Genomic DNA, 21,570 nt, shown 5'->3' with positions numbered 1-21,570 from the left:
ATTGAGGTACTTCTTTTCTTCATTTTTTTGGCAATCGATAATGGTATTTTGATTAATGCAAAGATGAAACATCAAAAGTAGCTTCCCTATGAACCCAGCTCGGAAAATTCCGTTGCCAAGTTAACGGGGAGTCTAAAGATAGGGCATATTTAGCTATAGCATTAGCCACCCTATTACCATTACGAGGAACAAATTGAAAAGAACGAGATGGAAAACAAATGTCAATTGTCAAAGAAAAAAGTTCCGTCGTGTGTTTCGTGTACCCGGCGGGTATGGATTTAGAAGTACCATACAGAGAGTATTGGTACCCAGCATGTTACGGGCGAGCACGAGTATGCCGGGTTAGAACTAGTATTGTTTAATTTGCTTTCTTAAAATCAAATATAAGCTGAAATAGTCGTACTCTAGCTTCTTGTTAGTGCCTAGCATGATTTTAACAAGTCCATATTGAGGGCACGCACGAATTCTACGTACAAAATGAATGATTGGAAAGGAAAAAAGCAACCGATAAAGCTAGATGACATCTCAATGTACTAAACTGGAATTAACCTTACTGCTAGAAAGATCTCGTATCTACTTGACGCCGATCAAAAGAAAAAAAGATCGTATCTATTTAACGGCAATCACGCAAGGATTCGTTTCGCTAAGGGAAATAAGTTTTTTTTTGAATTAATGGGTAATGTATTGTGAGAGAATGACATGTCTCGTAAAATAAAAAATAAGTGTTTAAAAAATAAGAACTTTTAGCAGAACTAAGGCTCCGTTCCAAAAATTTTCTTAAAAAATAAACAGCTTATTTCACATTTTCAAACTCAAAAATAATGTAAATAAAAAATATATTTTCAATTTTTTTTGCATCGTATAAAAAATCTCGATGAGTTCTTTCAAACAAGATCCATATTGCATATTTTTATATTTCAATAAGTCCATAATATTTGAGCTTGAAATTGCCTTCTTAAAAAATAAGGACTTTTTTCGCGTTCTGGAACGGGCTCTAATACAAAATGGGAACCGCATACTTGGCTTCATAGCAATTGGTGAACTCTACTATGTTATGGACACGGATACCGATAGACAAGATGACACTGCATTCTACACAATGTCTCACGCGCCTTGACAGTGAGGGTTCCGTCACCTATTGCTATCGACGGACAACGAGATATCGGTGGCGAGGGTTCCGGCTTCGATAGCGTTTATCGATGAATTTGTTGAGGTCGTTGTTTGAATGGGTAAAGCTCTGGATTGAAATTGTCTGGAATTGTGCAGTCTGAGACTTCGGTGAATTTGACTTTGGTTGATAGGTGTCTTTTAAGAGTTTACACGGCCCCTTTCTCTCCTCTATAAGAGAAAAAAATGCCCACCCCTTACGTTAAGGTCGTTTTCATGGACAAAGAAATTGATTATGGTTGAGTGGTCTTGAGAGTTTCCATATTCAAGTAGGATTGGGAAAAAAAAAACTTTGAATTAAACATTAAAGAATATTTATACAAAAATCCTCGTATAAAAGATACTGCAATATTTCGCCAAAATCTTTGGCTTTTGAAAAGTACCCTATACAAATGAGCATGAATACATTTTACTTGTGGAAACAAATTGGCAATTTTGTTGTTACAAATTACTAGTAGCTTACATTGTTTTTCATAGTTTAACTCCAGTGTGAATTCATGATCATTTATTTATAAATTTGTGTTACAGATTACAACGAAGGGCTTTTGTGTCATAGTTTATAGTTTACTAGGAAATTTATACGTTTATATTTGAGCTAACCCAATCTCATAATGCACTAACAGGGAGTCCAATTAAACCAGAAGTAAAGCTCCGTATGAACTATATTCCTACTCTAATGCATTTTATGTAAACAATCCTTTGTGTTGAAGAGTAAAGTGCTTGGAAGGACAAAGGGATGGACCTATCTTGGGGCCTCCTCACCTAAGGGCTCAGGCACCAGCCTCGTGATAATCACATGAAAATCATTGATGACATGATATCAACTATTTCTCGAGGTATATCTCCAACTTATGAAAAACGTGCGATTAATGAAAAGAGGAATAACATAAACTGTCTTTTGCAATGTGTCTCTGATTTGTCTTTTTGAAATTTACGGGTCAAAAATCCCAAGGGGAACGCCTGGTGGTAAATTTGGGGTTTTGGTTCCTACTAAAATCTCAAATTCGAAACCTCTCAACCTCAGGTACTATCAGCTCCTTTAAGACCACTAGAAGATTGCCCGATTGTTAACTTCACGGTTCTGAAAAGGCGACGACCGTGCTAACTAATCCGGACACCTAGTTATAAAAAAGGTTAAGCAATACAGGTGTGGGGCAGGGCAGTCCGCAATCTAGCTACTGCTGCGTGATAAAATTCTTTCATTCACATCATCCATACCTATTGGAAGTTCCTTGTATGGACAGGTAAAAGATCAAAAAAAAAATAGGGAAAAGACTATTGAACTACTTAAATGATAAACCCCATTTTGATAGATCAGAACCCTATTATGTACCCTGTAATTAATATACGTACATTAGCATTTCGATTACATATTACAGCTACGCGATCGAGCGAGTATCCAAACTTTTCGCCGACACCTGCAATGTTAGCTTAATAAACGAGGTGTTAAGTTCATTACACCGCAATGTTATCAACACTACAGAAGGGAAAATGAAAGAATGCACCGGCTAAGATCAAACATCCAAATGTCAGCTCACGTCGTCGCCCCAAGCATCATCCCTCATACTTTGTCTTGAAACTATACGATTCTTTCTGTGTTCTTCTTGTTTCCTCAGCTCTCTAGACCCAAAGTTTGTGGACGGCAACTTAATTCCCATTCCCTGTGCAATCAGCCTTTGGGCAGTTCTCGTCGATGTCTTGGGCCTCTGACGAGGAGGCTCGAGATCTGCAAAAGAATATTTCAGATTTTTTCCTTTACAAATTTCCTGTTGTAATATAGAAACTAGAAAGTAAATAGATAGCGGCCCAAACAGTGTTTGATGTATAACGACTGCTGATTGTCAATCGGTGACAATTACCAATCTTCTTGTCTATTGGCTATAAATGGATACCATGTAAATTCAAACTTCTCGGATCAAAAAGGCCCCAAAACTCTACAAAGCCAAGTTCTCTATTCTTCAACCTTTGTTCGAGAGACGGAGCTTGAAACTACACTTGGATCTGTGGCTTCAGTTTGTACTTAGAGCATCCACATCTCACTCTCTAAACATCATCCTAAACTAAATTAAGGAAACCTTAAAAATACCACTTTATCAGCCTCCCTAAAACACCTTAACAATTTATCCTTGTTACAGTGACTATAAAAAAACAAGGAGGCTTCTCTCTCCTACTCTATCAACCACTTTTAGAAAGAATATTTGAATAAAACTAGTATTTCAATAGAATATAGGTATACTAGGGAGTCAACATTTAAAATGGTGACTAGTGAAAGCACAAAAGTGGCCTTTCGGTGTATAATTTGGTCCAAAAGTAGAGAGACTGCTGTGGATGCTCTTTAAGGACCAAAGTTGTTCTATTACTTCTATACCATAGACGCATTGGTAAACAACAGAGGATGTATTATAACAGCCACTTATACCGTAGTTGATCTATGGGATTCACAGTTGTACTCGACAATCTGCGGGATTCACATATCATTTTGTTTATGAAATCTGAAAAGCCAGCCATAGGATGAAGAAGAACAAGAAAGATCATCATGGTTTACCTCTTGGAGGGATTGAACTCAAGAGCATATCATCTTCATTGAGTACACGAACAGTGAATGCACATTGAATATTGTTAAGTGCCTCCAATGCTGCATTGCGATAAAATTCAAACTATAATTTCCCGAAGTCCCAAGTATTAAATGCACTTGAAAACCTTGAAATTTATCAATCCTAATGACAGAAGAATTGGAAATTAAAAAACGAACGGAATAGACAGTGTTCAGCGGAGAAGTTAGAACAGATGCACAGATGCACACAAATATGCCGAAAAAGCTAAATACATGACCTATCCACTCAGGCTGACTTCTGTTTATGTAAGACATCTTTAGTTAAAATGCAATATCTCCATTTGAAATCAACAGATAAATTAAGGATGGGATGATCTATTTTTTTCCCTAGAAATTCCAAATTAGACAACCAAAATACAAAGATAGAAAGCCAAATTCAATGGGCTAAATTATTTTCGGATGAATGAGAAATTCATTAAGAAGAAAAATCTTTTATTTTTTTGAACGGCGATTAAGAAGAACAATCTTAAAGTCAAGAAGGAAAACCTTCCAACAAGAAAAAACTCAACTAAGATGAGGCAAAAATCCTAGGCAGGATTCACCAACAGCTACACAGCTTAAATGGGCTGTGCTTTACAAACAAAAATTGGGAGCTTCCAATGTGTACATCAAAACAAATTAGTTACTGTTTCCAACTTACTAGGAAAACAAGATTGCTAGTCAGACATGTCACGAAATCCCTAGCAAAGCAAATCGACCAAGATTCTGGGGTAATCCCCATTACTCTCCTTCCAACAAACAAAGTTTCATTTTGCATGTGGAAAACGTATGTATGGTCATTTCCTGAATATCTTGTTCGTTTTGCAACATATAGTTTCAGTGTGTATCTTCCCTTCCCATGCTTGAATTTCCAATTGCAGAAGTAAAAACTCATTGATTTCTGAAGTATTGCACCACCATGCAAGTGGAAATCTGAAGAAGTTGCAAATAATCTATTGGAAAGAAGACGAAATGCAACAGCGCACTGTTCAAAGAGGAGCCAATGCACATGTGATGTAACCAACGACCAACTATTCCTTCAGTCAAGTGACAGTATTGATAAAACAGAAAAGTTTCTGGACAAACCCATGCTACAAAAGTAAGCATTGGATGTACGTTACAACCACAGAGCTACAAAAGTAGAACTCCACATACTACTTAGTCATGACTATCCAAATTCAAAGAGCTAACAATGCTTGACCTATAATAACATAACACATCCTCTGTATAAACCCCATAAATAAACAAAAGAATGGCACATTGCAAACTGCAAAACTTAATTTGACAAAGTGTTAACCATCTGATATTTCATTCAGGACCTAAAACTCAAAAACGTTGGTAGAAGTAATGTTACCAATTGGTGGCGTTCTAAAGACTGCAAGTGCAACAGTATCGTTCACCCAGCGAATCACAAATCCACGGTCCTTGAAATTCTCCAAAAGCATCTCTAGGTCACCAGTTCTAGTACTTGGTGAAAAGTCGGCCAGAACAAGAACATGACGTGTGCCATATTTCACTGAATTCAAAGAGAAACCATTCAAATACTTCACTATACAATCGACACATCTCTGCAACATTTTATACTAAAGGTTGAAAAAGTAATTCGAATGAAGGGCAACAGAGAGTGTAGCCTTTATGATTGCCTCATTTCTCTATCTTGTTTCCTTGACAATCACAGTAAATAAGCAAGAAAAAAAAACACGCAGAAGGATGGAAACCTTTATGAAGAAGAGATAGAGCACCACAAATTAGAATAGCTCCAATTGCAGATAGTTCATCTATAAGAGGAACAAAAGCAAAAGACAATTGACATAAAAGCCCTTTACACAAGAAGTGAAAACATGCACTAGAGCCCTCTTAAGCTTCTGAATACCACTATCTACATCCTCAAAAGTAAGATAGTCTCTCTCCAAAGACACCACATAAGACATGGAGGAGCACCATCCACTCCTTCCCCTTCCTAAACTGGCTTTCCAACTCCTCAATAGGTTAAGAACCGAATCTGGCATAGCCCATGGAATTTATAAAAGATTGACTAAAAGCAAACACCAGAGCTCCCAAACAACCTCCAATTGGATAAGCAATTGATCAACGGTCACTTCCACCTAAGCCCACTCTCACAACCTGCACCTGCTACCAAGCCTAAGCCCACTCTCATCAAATTGTCACAAGTCAGTATGGAATCCAAAGCAGCTGCCCAACCAAAAAAAAAAAGCCACATTTGTTATAACTCTAGTCTTCCAAATGGCCTTGGATGAAATGCAGACCCCATCCCTGTCCAAAGCTGCCAATGCAAGGACTTCCGCCCCATTTTATCCCCGGTATTTCAGGATTTGTGTAGTCCTTACCCCTCTTTTATAATCTTAGTCTAACCCTTGTTTTTTTGTTTTGACACTGTTCTAAAAGACATGCCAATGAGATTATTGTTGTTTTTGTTTTGATAGTTAACTACGAATGAGATTTAACACATTCCTTGTAATGTCCTGACAACTATGGAACTACCACACTGAACTGGTTTCATTATCCTCAAATTTTCACACAACTTTCACTGAGTATAGGGCTGTTGGAAAGTTAACCATCTCCACGTAGAGACTGCATTGTCCTGGTGAGTATGATTTTCATCAGCGAGGTTTAGTTGCAACTCAGGACCAACAATATCCTGAAACCAATAGCGACCATAATCAAGCAATGATGCGACCAACAGCTAGTAAAGCATAGCTGAACATTTTCCTTCACTCCACCCATTTCAAAGGGACCATAGATGAATGGATCTATCGACTAAAAAAAGAGGAATTGCAATTTAAGCAACAAGTCCTGTTTCTTATTATCTACTCGTTAACTTTAGTTTAGTGGAACAGACCTCAGTTGTAGTAACCTCCTATTAGGGTGACAAAAATACTCTTAAGAATTGCCATTCTCCCATTTGGTGCAATAATCTAGTTAGGACCACGTTTGCATAGAGAAAGAGCCTAGTTCCCAACCAGTTACAAACTCCCATAGAGGTTCTACATACGTATATTACTCTAACATTCATGTGGCAAGCCAGATTAAAAAATCAGTAACAATAACTTCTCTGATACAATAATATCCAACATACATATATCGAAAGAAACTAGCTTCCTCTTTTTTTTGATCCTCTGTAGAAACTAGCTGTAGTATGATGTTTTAGTGTTGCTTACAAGGTCACTGTGCTCTTGAACACTAGTTAGTGACATTAGTCGTTGGCAATCATACGGTGGGATGTACCATATGCTGAAAAATATTTATGCCACGTTATAGTGAGCACCCAACACTATCACGTGAATGGATACCCTGCAAAATGCTGCAATAGAATGTCATTCATAGGAAAAATCACTAATGTTTTCACAGGTTTCTCTCCATTGTTTCTTCCTACAAATTTATCTATCAAAATGAGCTTCATATTTTTGGTTGTAGGATTTTAAGTTTTTTGCCTCCCCATGCCTCTGTAATTCTTCAAAAAGTTCCACAATGAATTAATATCCCGCAAAAGGATCATAATTCATAAGTGTGATTAGAACATTAAATAACTCCAATCAAACACAAGCCTATACTTTTTCAAAGCAATAATAGTAGCAGAAATGTTGCACTGCCATAAACAGAAACTGTCGCAGTAAAAAGATGACAAGTGAGAGTGCAAAAAATGAATTAGCCAAATAGTACGCGACAGATCTGATGTAAATGTCTAACAATTCGAATAGATGACATACAATTTCTTTCTTGTGTATCTCCTTCTGAACTATTGCACACAGCTTCATTTTCGGAATAATCAACAAACCCATTGGACTGCTGATCCCCATACAAGCCATGAGTCGTATATGAGAACTTTCCCCTTCCACGCCGCTTAGGAGTTTGTATTTTTGTATTTTCAAGTGACAATTTCGAGACTTCAGGTAAGCCTTGTAGAGGAAGTAATTCCTCTGGAGCACGATCTGCAATGGCTTCCCAATCTGCAATTTCTAAAAGGTTAGTTCGTGATATCATGAACAATTGTCTTGGGAATAATAATCGGCAATTATAATAACAATGTCCTATCATTAGAAACATCAAATGGATGGACGTACACCTTAATAGGGAGACTAGAACATAATTGAGCCCTCAGTAAACGATTTTTTGTTGCATTTTTATGAAGGTAATATTATGACTTGAGCATGAGTAGACATTGATTGATTAAGTGGGCATAATTGTAATGAATTCTTTTCAAGTCTTCTAGTATGTTGCTGATGTTCGAAGAGAGGTCTGTTCGCACAGTGTTCAAGATCCAAGCTTAAATGTACTTTACGCTGTTCTCTAGTAGGTGTAGTCAGCACCGCCACATTTTGAAAGAAAGGACATATCTCATAGACCTTTCGACCGGTACAATACTTGCACTCTATTTCCCAATAAGCAAGTCCAGGATTCATATAAAGTACAGCCAAAATCTGGTTCTGCGACAGTGTTTCTGAAAATGTTGAAGTTAACTTCAGATGGTCGTACTAGAACTGCGTATTTTATTTATTTGTAATCTCCCCTTGTACTAGTCCCATTCCCATTATCAGATTCACTGAAAAAGGTAAACTCAACACATGGGTGTGAAAATGGAAATAAATACCAGGATAAAATTTGAGACAACATTAGATACACATAACACCAGAAGAAAAAAAATACTAAAAGTCAGTAATTGTCAGAGAATTTGACCATCCAATACCAAAGGTGAGAGTGCCAGGATACTAAAGGTGAGAGCGCCCTATCACAAAAGTACCAAACAATACCAATGGTTGAACATTGTTAAGAAAAACACTGAAATCAAACAATATCAAAGACAGATTTGTACCATCATCTGGACATTCTTTGCAAGGGACACCATCCTCAGGCAATGTTGATGATTTTCCACAATTCCCTTCACAATAGAATATTAGAACTGTTATCCATTATATTTGTGAACACTCAATTATTGTCCAAGAAAATAATCAGGCAGCAAACTTGAACCTTGAATCATAAATAAATCAATGCCACAGCCCACAGGTATACCAGGTCTATCAAATAATGATCACAACAGAAACAAAGAGAATACAAACCATCCTCATTCAACGGCACATCAGAAGCTGACGCATCATAAAGTGCGACACGATCTTTTCCCAAGTCCTTCTTTGCAGCTTTTAGATCCCTGGAAAATGCAAAACGTCAAAAACCAAGGCTAGCACTTGGCACTCCACAAAACGTAGGGAAAACAAAGTAAAGGGAAACTCAAATCTTTTGTTGCATATTACGTGGAAAAACCACACCACACACCCACAACAAACTTTCCTAACTTCAATTTATTTCCCTCTCCTCAATTTTATAAGAAACCAAACAGAGTATGCAAGCTATACTGTAGAAAGAAGAGGTGATAAACGAGCTGAACAGTTCATTGTTCGATCTTAGGTTTGAAAACTTAACGTCAAAACATGTTAAGCTTGCCGATCTTGAACGAGTTGTAATCTAGCTGAACACGATTCAAAAGTTCGAAACTTTTATACATCACAAGCCGAAAGAACAAAGTGAGTAGTAGCTAGGGCTGCTAAACAAACCAAGCTACTCGAGCCTGTAATCATGTTCGTTCATTAAAAGCTTGTTCAAGATTGGTTTGTTATATTTAACAAACCAAATTAACCAATCTTGAACAAACTACTCCCCGGCTCGTTAGGCTTATTTGGTATAAAAATGTATAAAAATCTCACACTACTTGAGATTGACTGGTATTTGACATGATTAAAACTCGTTTGAGATCGGCTCGTCTCACAAACAAGCTAAGCTCGAACATATTTTTGAAGCTCGTTAAGTTTTCAAACCAAGCTTAATCAACTACATGATCGGCTCGTTTGGCTTGTTTATCACCCCAAGTAGTAGCTTGCTCGACCTTGATCTGAAATCTTAACCAGCTCCAAAAAAGGTTCAAGCTTGATTAGCTTATGTAACAAAGAACAAGCTTTCAACAAACGAACATGAACTCGAGTCCCGAACGGCTTGATCAGCCCTGCTTCGTGACCGAACTCGACTAGCTTGGTTCGTTTATCAGCCCCTCTGACAATTAAAAATTGGGGAAAAAGAACAAAAGAATCGCACGTGTCTAATTACAAAGACCAGAGAGAGAGAAAAAAAAAAAACCTTGGAGGAGAGAGAGAGTGGTCTCTGAAGAGTAGTGCGCGAGATCGAGCCTCGTCGGCTTTGAGAGAGAAGCCTTCGGCGGTGTAGAGCTTGGCTAAGTGGAAGAGAGCGGAGGACAGTTGGAGATGATCCGATTGCAATGGATTCGTTAGGGTTTGGAGTTCGGAGACAACGGATTCGAGACGGGAGATGGCTTTGTCGACGTCTCCCTGGTCGAGGAAGTCTTCCACGGTTTCGCTCCAGTTGGAACTCTCTTTTCCTTCCATTGCTGTTAGTTAAAAGATCAACAGCAAACACTGAAGTGTTCTGTCCCAGAGTTGTTAAACATTTATCCCTGGTTCTGCTTAGCCGCGTTTTGCTAAATACGTCAATTGATTTATTTATTTTTTTTATTTAATTTTTTTATTTTTTAGTTTTGTATTAATTTTTTGGAATTATTACATTATTACGATGAAAGAAATCTAAAAAGTAAAAAAATTATGATCAAAATCTAAATTTTTTTGAATAAAAACGAAAAAATTGGTTTATTAACTTATTTTTTTCTTTATTCAAAAAAGAATTAGGTTTCGATTGTAATTTTGTACTTTTTAGATTTGTAACGTCCCTGATTTTTGGTAAATAAAAATTTCGTTAAATATTTAAATTTTATTTTAATTACTTGGATTTGCTACTAAAAATTTCTTTTTAATTTTAATAATCCGTCATAATTAGATTTGAGATTTATAAAATTATATATTTTCATGCCGAGCAATCTAGTCATTTTCTAAAGACAAGTATGTTTGTAGAAGCACTTGTATTTTTTTTTTAGTGAGTTAAATAAAATCTTTAAATTATATTTCTTTGCTAGAAATCCTACTTGACAAGTAGAATTAGTTTCTAACCAATTCGTTAGAAAACCCTAATTACCGTTTCAATCTAGTTACAATTTCCTAACCCTAGATGGACCTTTTTGACCGTCTTTGAGCCTTATGAAACCCTCCGAACCCTATTGAACCATTAGACTATAAGAGTAATCATTTTATTCCTATGTTTAGTCATTTCACTTTACCTAGCATCATTACTTACCCTACCTATTGGATAATAAAGGCAAGGGAAAACTTTAACCTTTGGTCCATAAATGTTAGGAAAAATATTATCCCTTGGACAATAGATTCCCATGACTAGTCATATCAAATTATTACCAATATTCCTTTACCCTTTGGTTCATAATTGTTAGGGAAATTTTTGTCTCTCGGTTATTAGACCTTTGACTTGCCAAAATGCATGACAAGACAAGTCATACAAAGAATCCCATCATTTTGCTTCCAAAAGAAGCAAGACTAGCCACGCATGCATGCACACCTATGTCCTAAGCCTAACTATCATATATATATATATATATATATATATACCTAGGAGAGAGAGAGAGAGAGGGAGGTCGAGAGTGAGAGAGTGAGGTGGAGTGTGTGCTTGTGTTTTGATTACTTACACAAGCAACCTTTATAGCCTTAAGCCTATTTTTGACCATGCCAACCCATTTCTAGTCTTTCAAAGTACAAAGCTAGGCCATGATTATATTCCTTCTTGCAAGCAACCTCCCCATAGACTTGACAAGTCAAAAACCCTTCATGATGGCCTAAGATTTGGCCTACAAATGGAAGTGACAAGTCATGGAAGGCATGGCATGATTGAAAGGCATGAGATGACAATTCAATGAAGCAAATCCATAGGAGAAAGGAGAGAAGGGGGGGGGGGGGCGGCCATAGAGGAGGGAGGAGGAGCTCAAGTTTTGCCTATAAATAGCAAGTCATTCCAAGCATTTCGACTCACACCTTCACTTCTTGCTCTCATTTCTCTCTAAAAACCATTTCTGTTTTTCCAGGCAGCCTACTGCCCTTCGTAAATCCTCAGTTTTCCCCTGCTTAGGCTAGTTTTTAGAACCAACTCCCTTCGGAAAAGTTGTAGAGCACTTCGAAACCTTCAAGTTAGACCCAAGAACCATCCAAATCGGTGAAGAAATGACAAAGATATTGTCATCCAAAGTTCAGTAAAAATCTCGGATTTCAATATCCAGACAGCTTACTGTCCCTTCTTTTATCCCCATTTTTCTCCTACCTAAAGTAGTTTCTAGGATCAACTTCCTTCACGAAAGTTGTAGAGCACTTCGAGAGCTTCAATTTCAACCCAAGAACGATCATATTCGGCCAAATATTGACCGAGTTACTGCCATCCAAAGTTTGGTCGGGATTTACGAGTTTCACCGCCTGTAAAAAACTTCCAACTAGCTTATTCGGCCCCGACTAGTTTCGGATCAAGGTAGATTTTCTCTACTCACTTCCCTAAGTATAAGTAGAACCCCTTGTCCCCTAAACTCTACGTATAGAATCGTATGTTAGAAAGTAGAATGTTCTTGATTCAAAGTATCAATATCCTTATCGTTTTCCTTAAGTAGATAAGGTTATTTATTGTTTAGTTTCAAGTAGATACGGTTATCTATCGTTTAAAATGCATGATTGTCAATAAATTTATCTCACTAATGGAGGTATGAGCATGTTAGATAAATGCCTTTGCCTTAAATAAATATATGTTGTATTGAATTTCTCAAAAAGTAAGATAGAACGATTTTAACGCTTGATTTGAAGTATTCATATTTTGATTTTTTTTCGAGCATGCTTAGTAATATTGAGTTGAATGATCTTGCTAGTGTAGTTTCAATGAATGATTTATGCTCATTTTTGTGATAAGTCCTACCGCGGAGTCTATGCCTGAAAACATGACACGGAAATCGAGAAAGTTAAAAACATGACACCTAGGGTGTGATTAACGAAAAGGCATGTTTTGAAAAGGTGAAATGTTTTGGAAACCGTAATGTGGCCGGACATGGTAGCCCATTGTGTGGTGTGTGTTTTGTGTGCCAATGGGAACCCGGTGCGGCGGAACCATTGTGAGGATACTCGAGAGACTGGAACGGCGGAACCGAGGTTGGGTGTGTGCTTGGTTATCCGCGGTACGGAGCCAATGCAGTTGTGTGCCAATGGGAACCCGGCGCGGCGGAACCATTGTGAGGATACTTGGGAACCGGGCGCGGCGGAACCAAGGTTGGGTGTGTAGCTTGGTTATCCGCGGTACGGAGCCAATGCAAATGATTTTAAAAGGTTGGGTGTGTAGCTTGGTTATCCGCGGTACGGAGCCAATGCAAATTGTGTGAGTTAAATAAATGAATTTTGAAAGATTGATTTGTATATGAAAACGTTGACACGGTTTACGATGAGTCGCGTAGGAGAAACCCGAAGAATCTTGGACACCAACGATAGTTGATTAACGAATGTGGATGTGTCATTGTTAGCTGCGTATATATGTATCATGTGGAAATCGATGTGTTATTATTTCCTGTTGTTTTTAAGTTATGGGTTAGCGGGTATGGGATTGTCCTGCTGAGCTTTTGTAACTCACGATGTTGCCTTTTGGTAACCCTAACATATTATATCGGTGGCGACGCTGGTATAATGTGTCAGATTTTGTAGATGATCAGGGTAAGCAGATCACCGTGGAGGCTTTTGGAGCTGAGGAGCTGGCAAGAATGGAGGAGCTGAAGAGCTGTAGTTAGGAACCCTAGAATCACCCTCCATTTGTGTAAATATTGAACTCTTGTGGGAGTTTTGTTGTAATAAGAGCCAGACTCCAATTGATTTTTTTTAATAAAATGTCTCTTTAACGTACCCAAAATTGGGGGCGTTACAAGATTCCTCTTATCATGACGATACAAAAATTTCAAAAAATTGACGAAAAACTAACAAATACAAAAAAAATTGAATAATGGCAAAAAAAAAGTCATTTGGCTTATTTAGCAGAACGGAAAAGAACAACTCGGTAAGGTTGTTGTTATGGAAACCATAGAGTTTCTGTGGGCCATTGTGCGTTTATTACAGTAATAATGAAACTGCTTATCTTAATGTATTTTTATGTAAAAAGTCAGTTTGATCAAATATCGATAGATATATTTCAAAAATTGAAATTTGGCATATAAAATGGACGGTCAAGGACATTTTAACTTAAAAATTATTGGCAGATTTCAGACCAACCATTTTATAAATTAAAGTTCAATTGTTGATATACCTATAGATGTCCGATAAAGCTAGAAATTTTTTTTTAGTAAATTCAAAATTTTACGGGACCTACGAGATTAGCTGCTCAGATTACTGAAATTAATGCAGGTAGGACCCACAAATGGCGGTGGGTTTCGCCTCATCTGGACATAACTTATTCTCTTTTATAATCATCATTTCATAATTTAAAATGATTAAGGTGAGTTTTAACTAAATTAATTTTTGTTACAAGCATCAGTATTATTTCACTTTTAGCTTCAATTTTTTTTTTTACTTTTTCATCGTAATTTTTACACCACGTCGCTCATGTTAATGAGGAGAATCAAACAAGTATGATAATATAAACCAACTTCCGAAAAATTTATACTCCGTATAAGACAAGGCTAAAATCATTAAAAGACTGTCTTTTTGTCTTTTTCGAAAAAAATTCAAATTTAATCTATGATTTTCTACTTTTCTAATTCTTCTTGTTAGAAGAAATAATAAATTTTAGGAGTAAAATTCGATCCGCATCGAGTAAAAATCGAGAGAAAACAATAAAAAATAGTCAATCACGAAATTTAGACCAAATGTTTACCTTTTTTTACTTGAGTTGGGGTCTTTTTGTCATAAAATACTGTAAAATGATTATTTGTATGTTAAAATAGACATTTCTCAAACTAAAAAGTAAGCTAGCGCAGTTTGAACATGCAAATCAACAACAAAACGCAAAGTCATCAACAAAACGCAAGTTTCGCTAAGAAGTGAAAACGCAATCTTAATTACTCCCTCCAGAGCCCAAATTAAAGTGCAACATGTAACCTGCGTACCTCCAAAGATCATCCAATAAAGCTCTACAACACTCAATCACAACACCAACCACAACATTTTCACATGGAAGTGGGACATCAACTCACACGAGAACCGGAAAGGACAATATCTCTCCATTGGGCAGCTTCCTTATAATATGACGCAGACGCTGGTGCTGCATGCCTAAAACATTCATTATTGCTAAACTTGCATCGTGGGTGTATTGTTGATAGAGGATCTAAACCCATCAAAATTAGTTAATCGAACTCGAGTAAGCACATGGGCAAATCCCCAAGTTATCAAAAAATCCATCAAATTAGTTAATCGAACATGAGTAAGCACATGGGCAGATCCGGACACCTGAGTTATCAAAAAATCTTCACGCATGTTATTGCACCACACAATGTAGCTAGGTTCATATATCGCCATGAAAGTTTGCACATTCAACAAAATCCTTAAGTACCACCAAGATATCTATACCAATAAGATTTCAGTGCAAAATATACAACCCTTGATCTTAAATATTAAAAACCCAATCTTAAGCTATCAGCTGCTATGAGAAAACATATATATGCTATCCCTTCATGTATACAACTGTCCTAACACTTCTTCTATATCTACAATAAGGACAAATCTCCTCTCTTCCCTATGGGAATATTAAAAAAGGAGCCAGGCTATAAAAGCGAGCGGTCGCTGCAAAACCTTGGGCGTGAGCCTGGGCGGAGGAGCGCCGTAACAATATACTAATGCACTAACCATCTGGAATTCCAATGTTGTTCCCTATCCATGTAGAAAGACTCCAAACGAAAGTGGGTTTTTCTCCCCCTTCATTTATAGTCATCATGCCACAAAATCTGGTAGCAACTGAGCAGCAAAAAACTTGCGGTTCTCGTACGCGGCGCTCGGATGGGAAGGTTGCGGGACACTGATGCCGCTGTAATGAGTTTCGACGCCGCCCATGTCGACTCTGCTTCCCAACTGGTGGCTCATGTTCTGACTCGGCAGGTAGCTTTGCTGCGCCGCGTTATCGCAGTGCGGAAGGCCCAGAGTGAGGGAAACGCTGTTCCCGTGGTATCTCGTGACCAGACCCTCGGGATCAAATCTCCCGATTTCCCCCATCGGGTACGCGCCAAATCCATTGCCATGACTACTTGTGTCCGGTATTAACGAGTAGCTCCCGTAATTGTGATTGATCCCTTTGGTCGTCTCACTGCCAGGCTTCATTTTCATGTCCATGTCCATTGAGAGGATACTACTCGGTGACGAGCTCTGCTTGTCGAAGCTCTTCTGCTTCTTCGGATTCGCTTGGACAATGCCTTCCACCTCTTGCTTGTATTGATGAGTGTTATTATTGACAATTTGATCCATTTGAAAAGTTGCAGTGTTCTCTTGTGGATCGTTACCGGATTTCGAGCCTGACTCCTTGGTGTGATCCGATCCGTTTTGTTCTTGGTCCTTGATTTCCTCCAAGTACATTTCCTCTACCATCGGTTTCCATAGCCGGACTCGGGCGTTTATGAACCAATTCGACACCTGCATTAGATTAAACATCTTTTAAAACTAAAGTGCGAAAATCAATTTTTTGAACAAAAGCTTGTCGCGTAGAAACGGAAGTAGAAGTGGGATTTGATTGATACCTGGCTCCGAGTAAGTCCTGTTTGTTTCGCGAGAATGTGTTTGTCTGAATCCTTAGGATAGCTGAGAAGAACGTGAGACAGCCAATTGTTATATGCAGGAAGTATGCATTGCATGGTAAGATAACTGGAAAAATTGACTTCCAGTGAACACGACGAAACGGGAAACATTATTCTTTTGAAGAAGGATATGTACAAGAGAAAGAAAATGTAGGTACTAGTTAGGGCTACAAAAGAATCGAGCTGATTGGCAGCAGCTTAAGGCTCGATTCCTCAAGGACTCGGCTCCGCTCGACTCGTTTAGTTTTCAGGACGAGTTCGAAATTTAGGTCCGTATAGTAAACAAGCACATCAAGCCTAACACTCTAAAGCTCATCGATTTCACTTGTCGAGATTAGTGATTAAGTTTAAATTTTGGGGACGGAAAGCAAAAGAAATTAAATTCTCTAAACACTCATAATACCACTTGACTTTAAGAATAATTAATTCAGTCCAAATACACCTTTAACTGTCTTCCTCATTTCTTTTTACACAATGATGATGGATCTCTCACCAAATCCATGATATGAACACTGTCTAACCGACAGTACTTTAAGCAAAATCTTGCATCACTCTGATTAGGCAGGTGGGTTCTTGTAAACATTTTTTTTTTTTGTTTCAGTGTGTTTTATTCATCTTTTTTAAATTTTTGTTAGATTTGTATTATTACATTATTTGGATTAATTATCCGTCTTGACAAGAAGAGTCCAAAAAGTAGAAATTTATGACCAAAAGAAAAATAAGTTTACTAAAAACGAAAAAAGTATCAAAAAAACTATTTTTTCTTGTCAAAAGGGTCGTTTTGTATTAATTTTTTCAACATTGGTCCATATTTTTATATTTTTTCGGTTTGTTTAGTTGAGACGAATGATTAATCTTAAAAATTACGACAAAAAGATAAACAAAAAACTACGTAAAGTAAAAATATATATATACCGCTATAAGTTCTGGACAAATAAGTTTACAAAAACGCAATCGCAGTGGTAGATTTACAAATAATTCAACTTTACTAGTACCACACGTAATCATACAAATACACACGCATTGTAGGTGGGCCCATATACAGCCCACATTTAGCGTGCGCGTTTGTAGGAAACTTATTATTTGCTCATTGACCACTGACCTTCTCGGCCATATATTGATGTGGACTTCACCGTAAAGTCTATACCTTCCATACCAATGTGCGTGGAAAAGGGCCCTAGACCAGTGTTCGTGCATGTGATTGCATATACGTGCGTGTGATTTTAAAATTTTTGGTAAAAATTGTGCGTTAAGTAACACAACGCTTGATACGTAACGATTTTTTGGCCTTCTGACACCGTTACTTCTCGAAATACTGGTGGAAAGGAAAATCACAGTGCATTTCGACCGCTTTCCATTACATATCGGTCTGTTTCAAATTCGCAAACTGATTCACGGTTGTTGTAGACGACACTCGACCGTTGCAGGTGATTTCAGAACTCTCTAACTCAATTATGATATCTAAAAATTCATGACCGCCACAACCGATTCCCGATAAGTTGCGTTCGATGCTCTTAATATCATTACACCTCGACCATCATCGTTACGCTTTTTAACAATCGATATACCCATGTCATTTTGTGGTTGTACTTACGTACGTATATTCTTTTTCAGGTTTTTGTTTCTATGCATTGTTACTACTACGTACTGAGACACACTTACGGGTGAAGGAAGTGCTCGAAGAGCCAAGCACGAAGAACAGAAACAGCTCTTTCAGGCAACCCTCTCTGGGGCCTCCAAGCATTGTGCTGGATCATCCCCAGCTGCTGCAAAGCCCGTTGTTGACGAATCTGGTGATCCACAAACTTGAGCCTCGAACCGGCCTCGGTGCCCTTTCCTCCTCCCGGACTGTGGTCATTATCTTCTCCAACTCCGAGGCTCTTGCTCGTGGCCTTGATCTGTGTCGTGATGGCATCTTTCAGGCACCGGAATTGCTTCGAGATCGTCTGCAGAGCGAGGGCTGTGTACGATTTCGCTGACTCGATTCCGGCTGCCTGCTCAAAGGATGAGACCACAATCTGCATTTGGTGATGGTACTGCCTGTATCTTTGCTCCACCTTCAAAAGGGTTGCAACCATTAACAAAGCATGGAAATACTCTAGGAGAAGTGTATGGTACATACCTCAAAAAATTGGTAACAAGAAAATGCGTAACTCATAAAAAATAAAAATAAAAAAACCCGTAACGGACAGGAAAAAAAAAGCATAACTATTTTGGGGTGTACCGTACCTATATACATACTTCAACCCAAAAAAAAAAAAGCGTAATGAATGAGCAAAAAATATATGTACTATACACCATAAAATACAAGTATCATTTTCCAAAACTATTTCGTGCCATATACTTTCTTTCTTTTTTTTCAACGGCACGTATCATTTACTTTCAAGGTTCTCATCTTTCGTAACTAACTAAAAAGTAAAAACATGTATAAAATACGCTAAAACTATGCACAACATACCCAAAAAAAATACGTACAGCCTGTGGTACACTATATTAATACAGTACGTCGAGATGAAAAAAAAGAGTAATAAAATCAGGGTCATGAGATTTTTTTTTTGTGCAACGGAAATTCAGAGAACCAATTAAGTCCATGAGAACATCGAGATCAAAGTAGTACTGTAGTAAAAATCTAACTTCAAATTCGAGAAATTAACCTGTTGAAGATGTGTTCTACTAACTAAAATTAGTACGTATTTTTAAATTAAAAATAATATATTAGGAGAAAATGACCTATCTCATAAAATAAAAAATACGTACATAAAAAATAGAATCTTAGCGGAATAGACCTAAACGAGGCCCTCCATCCATTGTTGGTGGATGATGATGGCCCATATGTACGTGCCACAATTATTGTTGCTAGTGTTTTTTGTTTTTTTCTTGGTTAATTATCAGCTGCTATTGTCGCTAAGAATTACTGTAATTCTTTTATACCGAAGAAATTGAAAAGGATAACACAGACCCATCTTGAATAAAAAAACTAAACTTTTTTTTCCTTATAATTGGACGTCTAGTTCAGTTTGCAAGAATCTCGACTAATTTTGAATTTAACGACCGAGCAAATTTTCAATAGCATGAACGTTTGGCTTTTGTGGTATAATTTAGCTGAACTTAAACTTAGCTGCTGAGTTCTAGTGATAATTTTAAAAATCTAGTAAAAGTAAATAAATAAAAAAGAATACAAACTAGTTACCTCATCAAGCATACTAACAAGCTTTGCCTTCTTCATCTGGAGCTCCTGCTTTTGAGCCGTCGTGAGCTCGGCCCCAATTTGCCTAGAACTGCTTTCACCGCCACTTGATCCATCATCGCCACCACCGCTAGCCACCGCCTGACTCATCTTCGAGTACTTCTCTTTGGTACTCCCTTGATCACCAAAATCACTCTTGATTGACTTCCCCACCTTCACAACTTCATCGAGAAGTTGCTGCGCAGCCTTCAAGTACTTGGACCCCAAGATCACGCTCTGCACGCCGGCGATCCCGTTCGAAACCGACGATGAGCCGCCGCTCGCAGAATTCCCCGGCTGCTGAGAGGAAAGCGTCAGGGACAAACCCTGTTGCTTGCCGGGCGAGAGCACCATCGGCCGGTGAAGAAACCCATCGAAATTCTCGCCGGACCCGCCCGCACCCGCTGCGGCGGCCGGGACGTGCGGGTGGCTCCCGGGTGCTGCTGCAGTCTGCTCAGCCGGGCCCCACAGATTGTAATGGAAGCGAGGGAGGATCCCGCCGAGCTGGGCCGGAATTTCCTGCGAGTTATTCGCAGACCCCCCCACGTTGGGGATCGGGATGCCGAGGAAGTGCTGGCTGTGGTTCGGCGGCGCGTGTGATATACTGGCGACGTGGAGCGCGTTGGCTGCGGCGGCGGCGGCGGGATTGTGATTGTTCAAGAACAGCATGTTATTGGCCGATTGCTGGTGCGTGTCAGAGTACTCTGTATTATTATTGTTGGAGTAGTTATTAGGGTTCATCAGGTAAAGCGTCTGCAACCCATCAGCTTGGATTTCCGTGCTACCGTGAAAGTATGTCGCCATCAATTTCTGAACCAATTAGTAAATCTGGAGAACAAAAAAAAAAAATTCACTTCAATCCCGACCACAAGTTTGGATGCTTAGTAAATCCTCCATTTCCGTGCGGATTGCAGACAGATCCTGCAAGAAAGTTGAACGATGAAATTAACAAACAATATCCACGACAGACAAAAAGATAAACCCGTGGTACTAAAAAAACGTAACGGTATCAGTGATACTTATACGTGGCTAATATGACGGTATCGAGTTGGTACATAGATGAATAATTGTATTAAAGATCTGAAATTCGTTTTTTTTTTTACGGCTGAACGGTGTTTTTTTACAACCCCGATGGATGATCAGATGGAAAGGATGGAGTTCGGGATGGGAAGAAGAGACATAATAGGTGAGAAAGCTCTTTAGATATGGATATAGCAAAGATATGTAGATGGATCTTGTTCAAGTGTTGGTTAGTTAACAACTTTACTTACAGCTGCAGTGATATGATACATCAAAACCCCCTTCAATGATCAGTACCCACAACTAGAATATGATAACAAGATTGAAGAGAGAGAGAGAGGAGAGAGGAGAGAGAGAGAGAGAGAGAGAGAGAGTAGTATTCAAATATAGCTAAGACACACGAGGGGCCGGGAAGCATACATCAGAGCGATCTCACATGCCAAATCTAAGAAGCCACTCCTCTTGCCAGACTTGGTTTCTGCAACTCTCTCTCTCTCTCTCTCTCTCTCTCTCCAACTGAAAGAGAAAATAAATAAATGCAGAGGGTGGGGCTCAACCTATAAGCATTCAACCTTTAGAGTTCGGGTTCGGGCAGTGTTTGGACCCAAACCGGGTGTGTCCACTCTGGTTACTAAGAATAATGCAAAACACAGAGATTAATTTGTGTCCACATACTTGTTGGTTGTACTAGCTGTTCCCATTTAGGATAATATTACACAGAAACAAAATCTGTATAGAAAACGATTGCGGTGTCGCTATTTTTTACTGACAAAGTTAGTTAATGTTGTTTTTGATTTTAAAAAATGTTAATGATTTGTAGTTAGATTAATTAACTTCTTTTTTCTTCTGATA

General features: G+C 38.3%; 2 protein-coding genes across 5 annotated transcripts; both read right to left on the bottom strand.

The window, feature by feature from the left end:
• Window positions 1–2,459: 2,459 nt before the first annotated feature.
• On the bottom strand, window positions 2,460–10,239 carry LOC131312446 (uncharacterized). 2 transcript variants are annotated; one of them, XM_058340193.1, is made up of 7 exons: window positions 9,905–10,239; window positions 8,836–8,924; window positions 8,592–8,657; window positions 7,489–7,728; window positions 5,115–5,276; window positions 3,713–3,802; window positions 2,460–2,893 (listed from the first exon to the last, which is right to left on the bottom strand). In XM_058340193.1, the coding sequence occupies exons 1-7, from the start codon at window positions 10,168–10,170 to the stop codon at window positions 2,697–2,699; spliced, it is 1,110 nt and encodes a 369-aa protein (XP_058196176.1). In that variant the 5' UTR covers window positions 10,171–10,239; the 3' UTR covers window positions 2,460–2,696. The 2 variants fall into 2 exon arrangements, with proteins under 2 accessions (XP_058196176.1, XP_058196177.1); XM_058340194.1 differs by lacking the exon at window positions 5,115–5,276 and having other exon boundaries at window positions 9,905–10,222.
• A 4,988-nt stretch (window positions 10,240–15,227) lies between these two features.
• LOC131312445 (BEL1-like homeodomain protein 1) lies at window positions 15,228–21,289 on the bottom strand. Of its 3 annotated transcripts, none has more exons than XM_058340190.1 (5): window positions 21,139–21,289; window positions 19,663–20,619; window positions 18,135–18,529; window positions 16,416–16,476; window positions 15,228–16,311 (listed from the first exon to the last, which is right to left on the bottom strand). In XM_058340190.1, exons 2-5 carry the CDS (start codon window positions 20,500–20,502, stop codon window positions 15,619–15,621), a joined length of 1,989 nt encoding a protein of 662 aa, XP_058196173.1. In that variant the 5' UTR covers window positions 20,503–20,619; window positions 21,139–21,289; the 3' UTR covers window positions 15,228–15,618. The 3 variants fall into 3 exon arrangements, with proteins under 3 accessions (XP_058196173.1, XP_058196175.1, XP_058196174.1); XM_058340192.1 differs by having other exon boundaries at window positions 19,663–20,526; window positions 21,139–21,246; XM_058340191.1 differs by having other exon boundaries at window positions 20,970–21,208.
• Window positions 21,290–21,570: the final 281 nt, after the last annotated feature.

Source organism: Rhododendron vialii, chromosome 13a, assembly GCF_030253575.1.
Source record: "Rhododendron vialii isolate Sample 1 chromosome 13a, ASM3025357v1".
NCBI lineage: Eukaryota > Viridiplantae > Streptophyta > Magnoliopsida > Ericales > Ericaceae > Rhododendron > Rhododendron vialii.
Note: the sequence above shows the minus strand (reverse complement) of the source record. Positions and strands in the feature narration are given on the sequence as shown.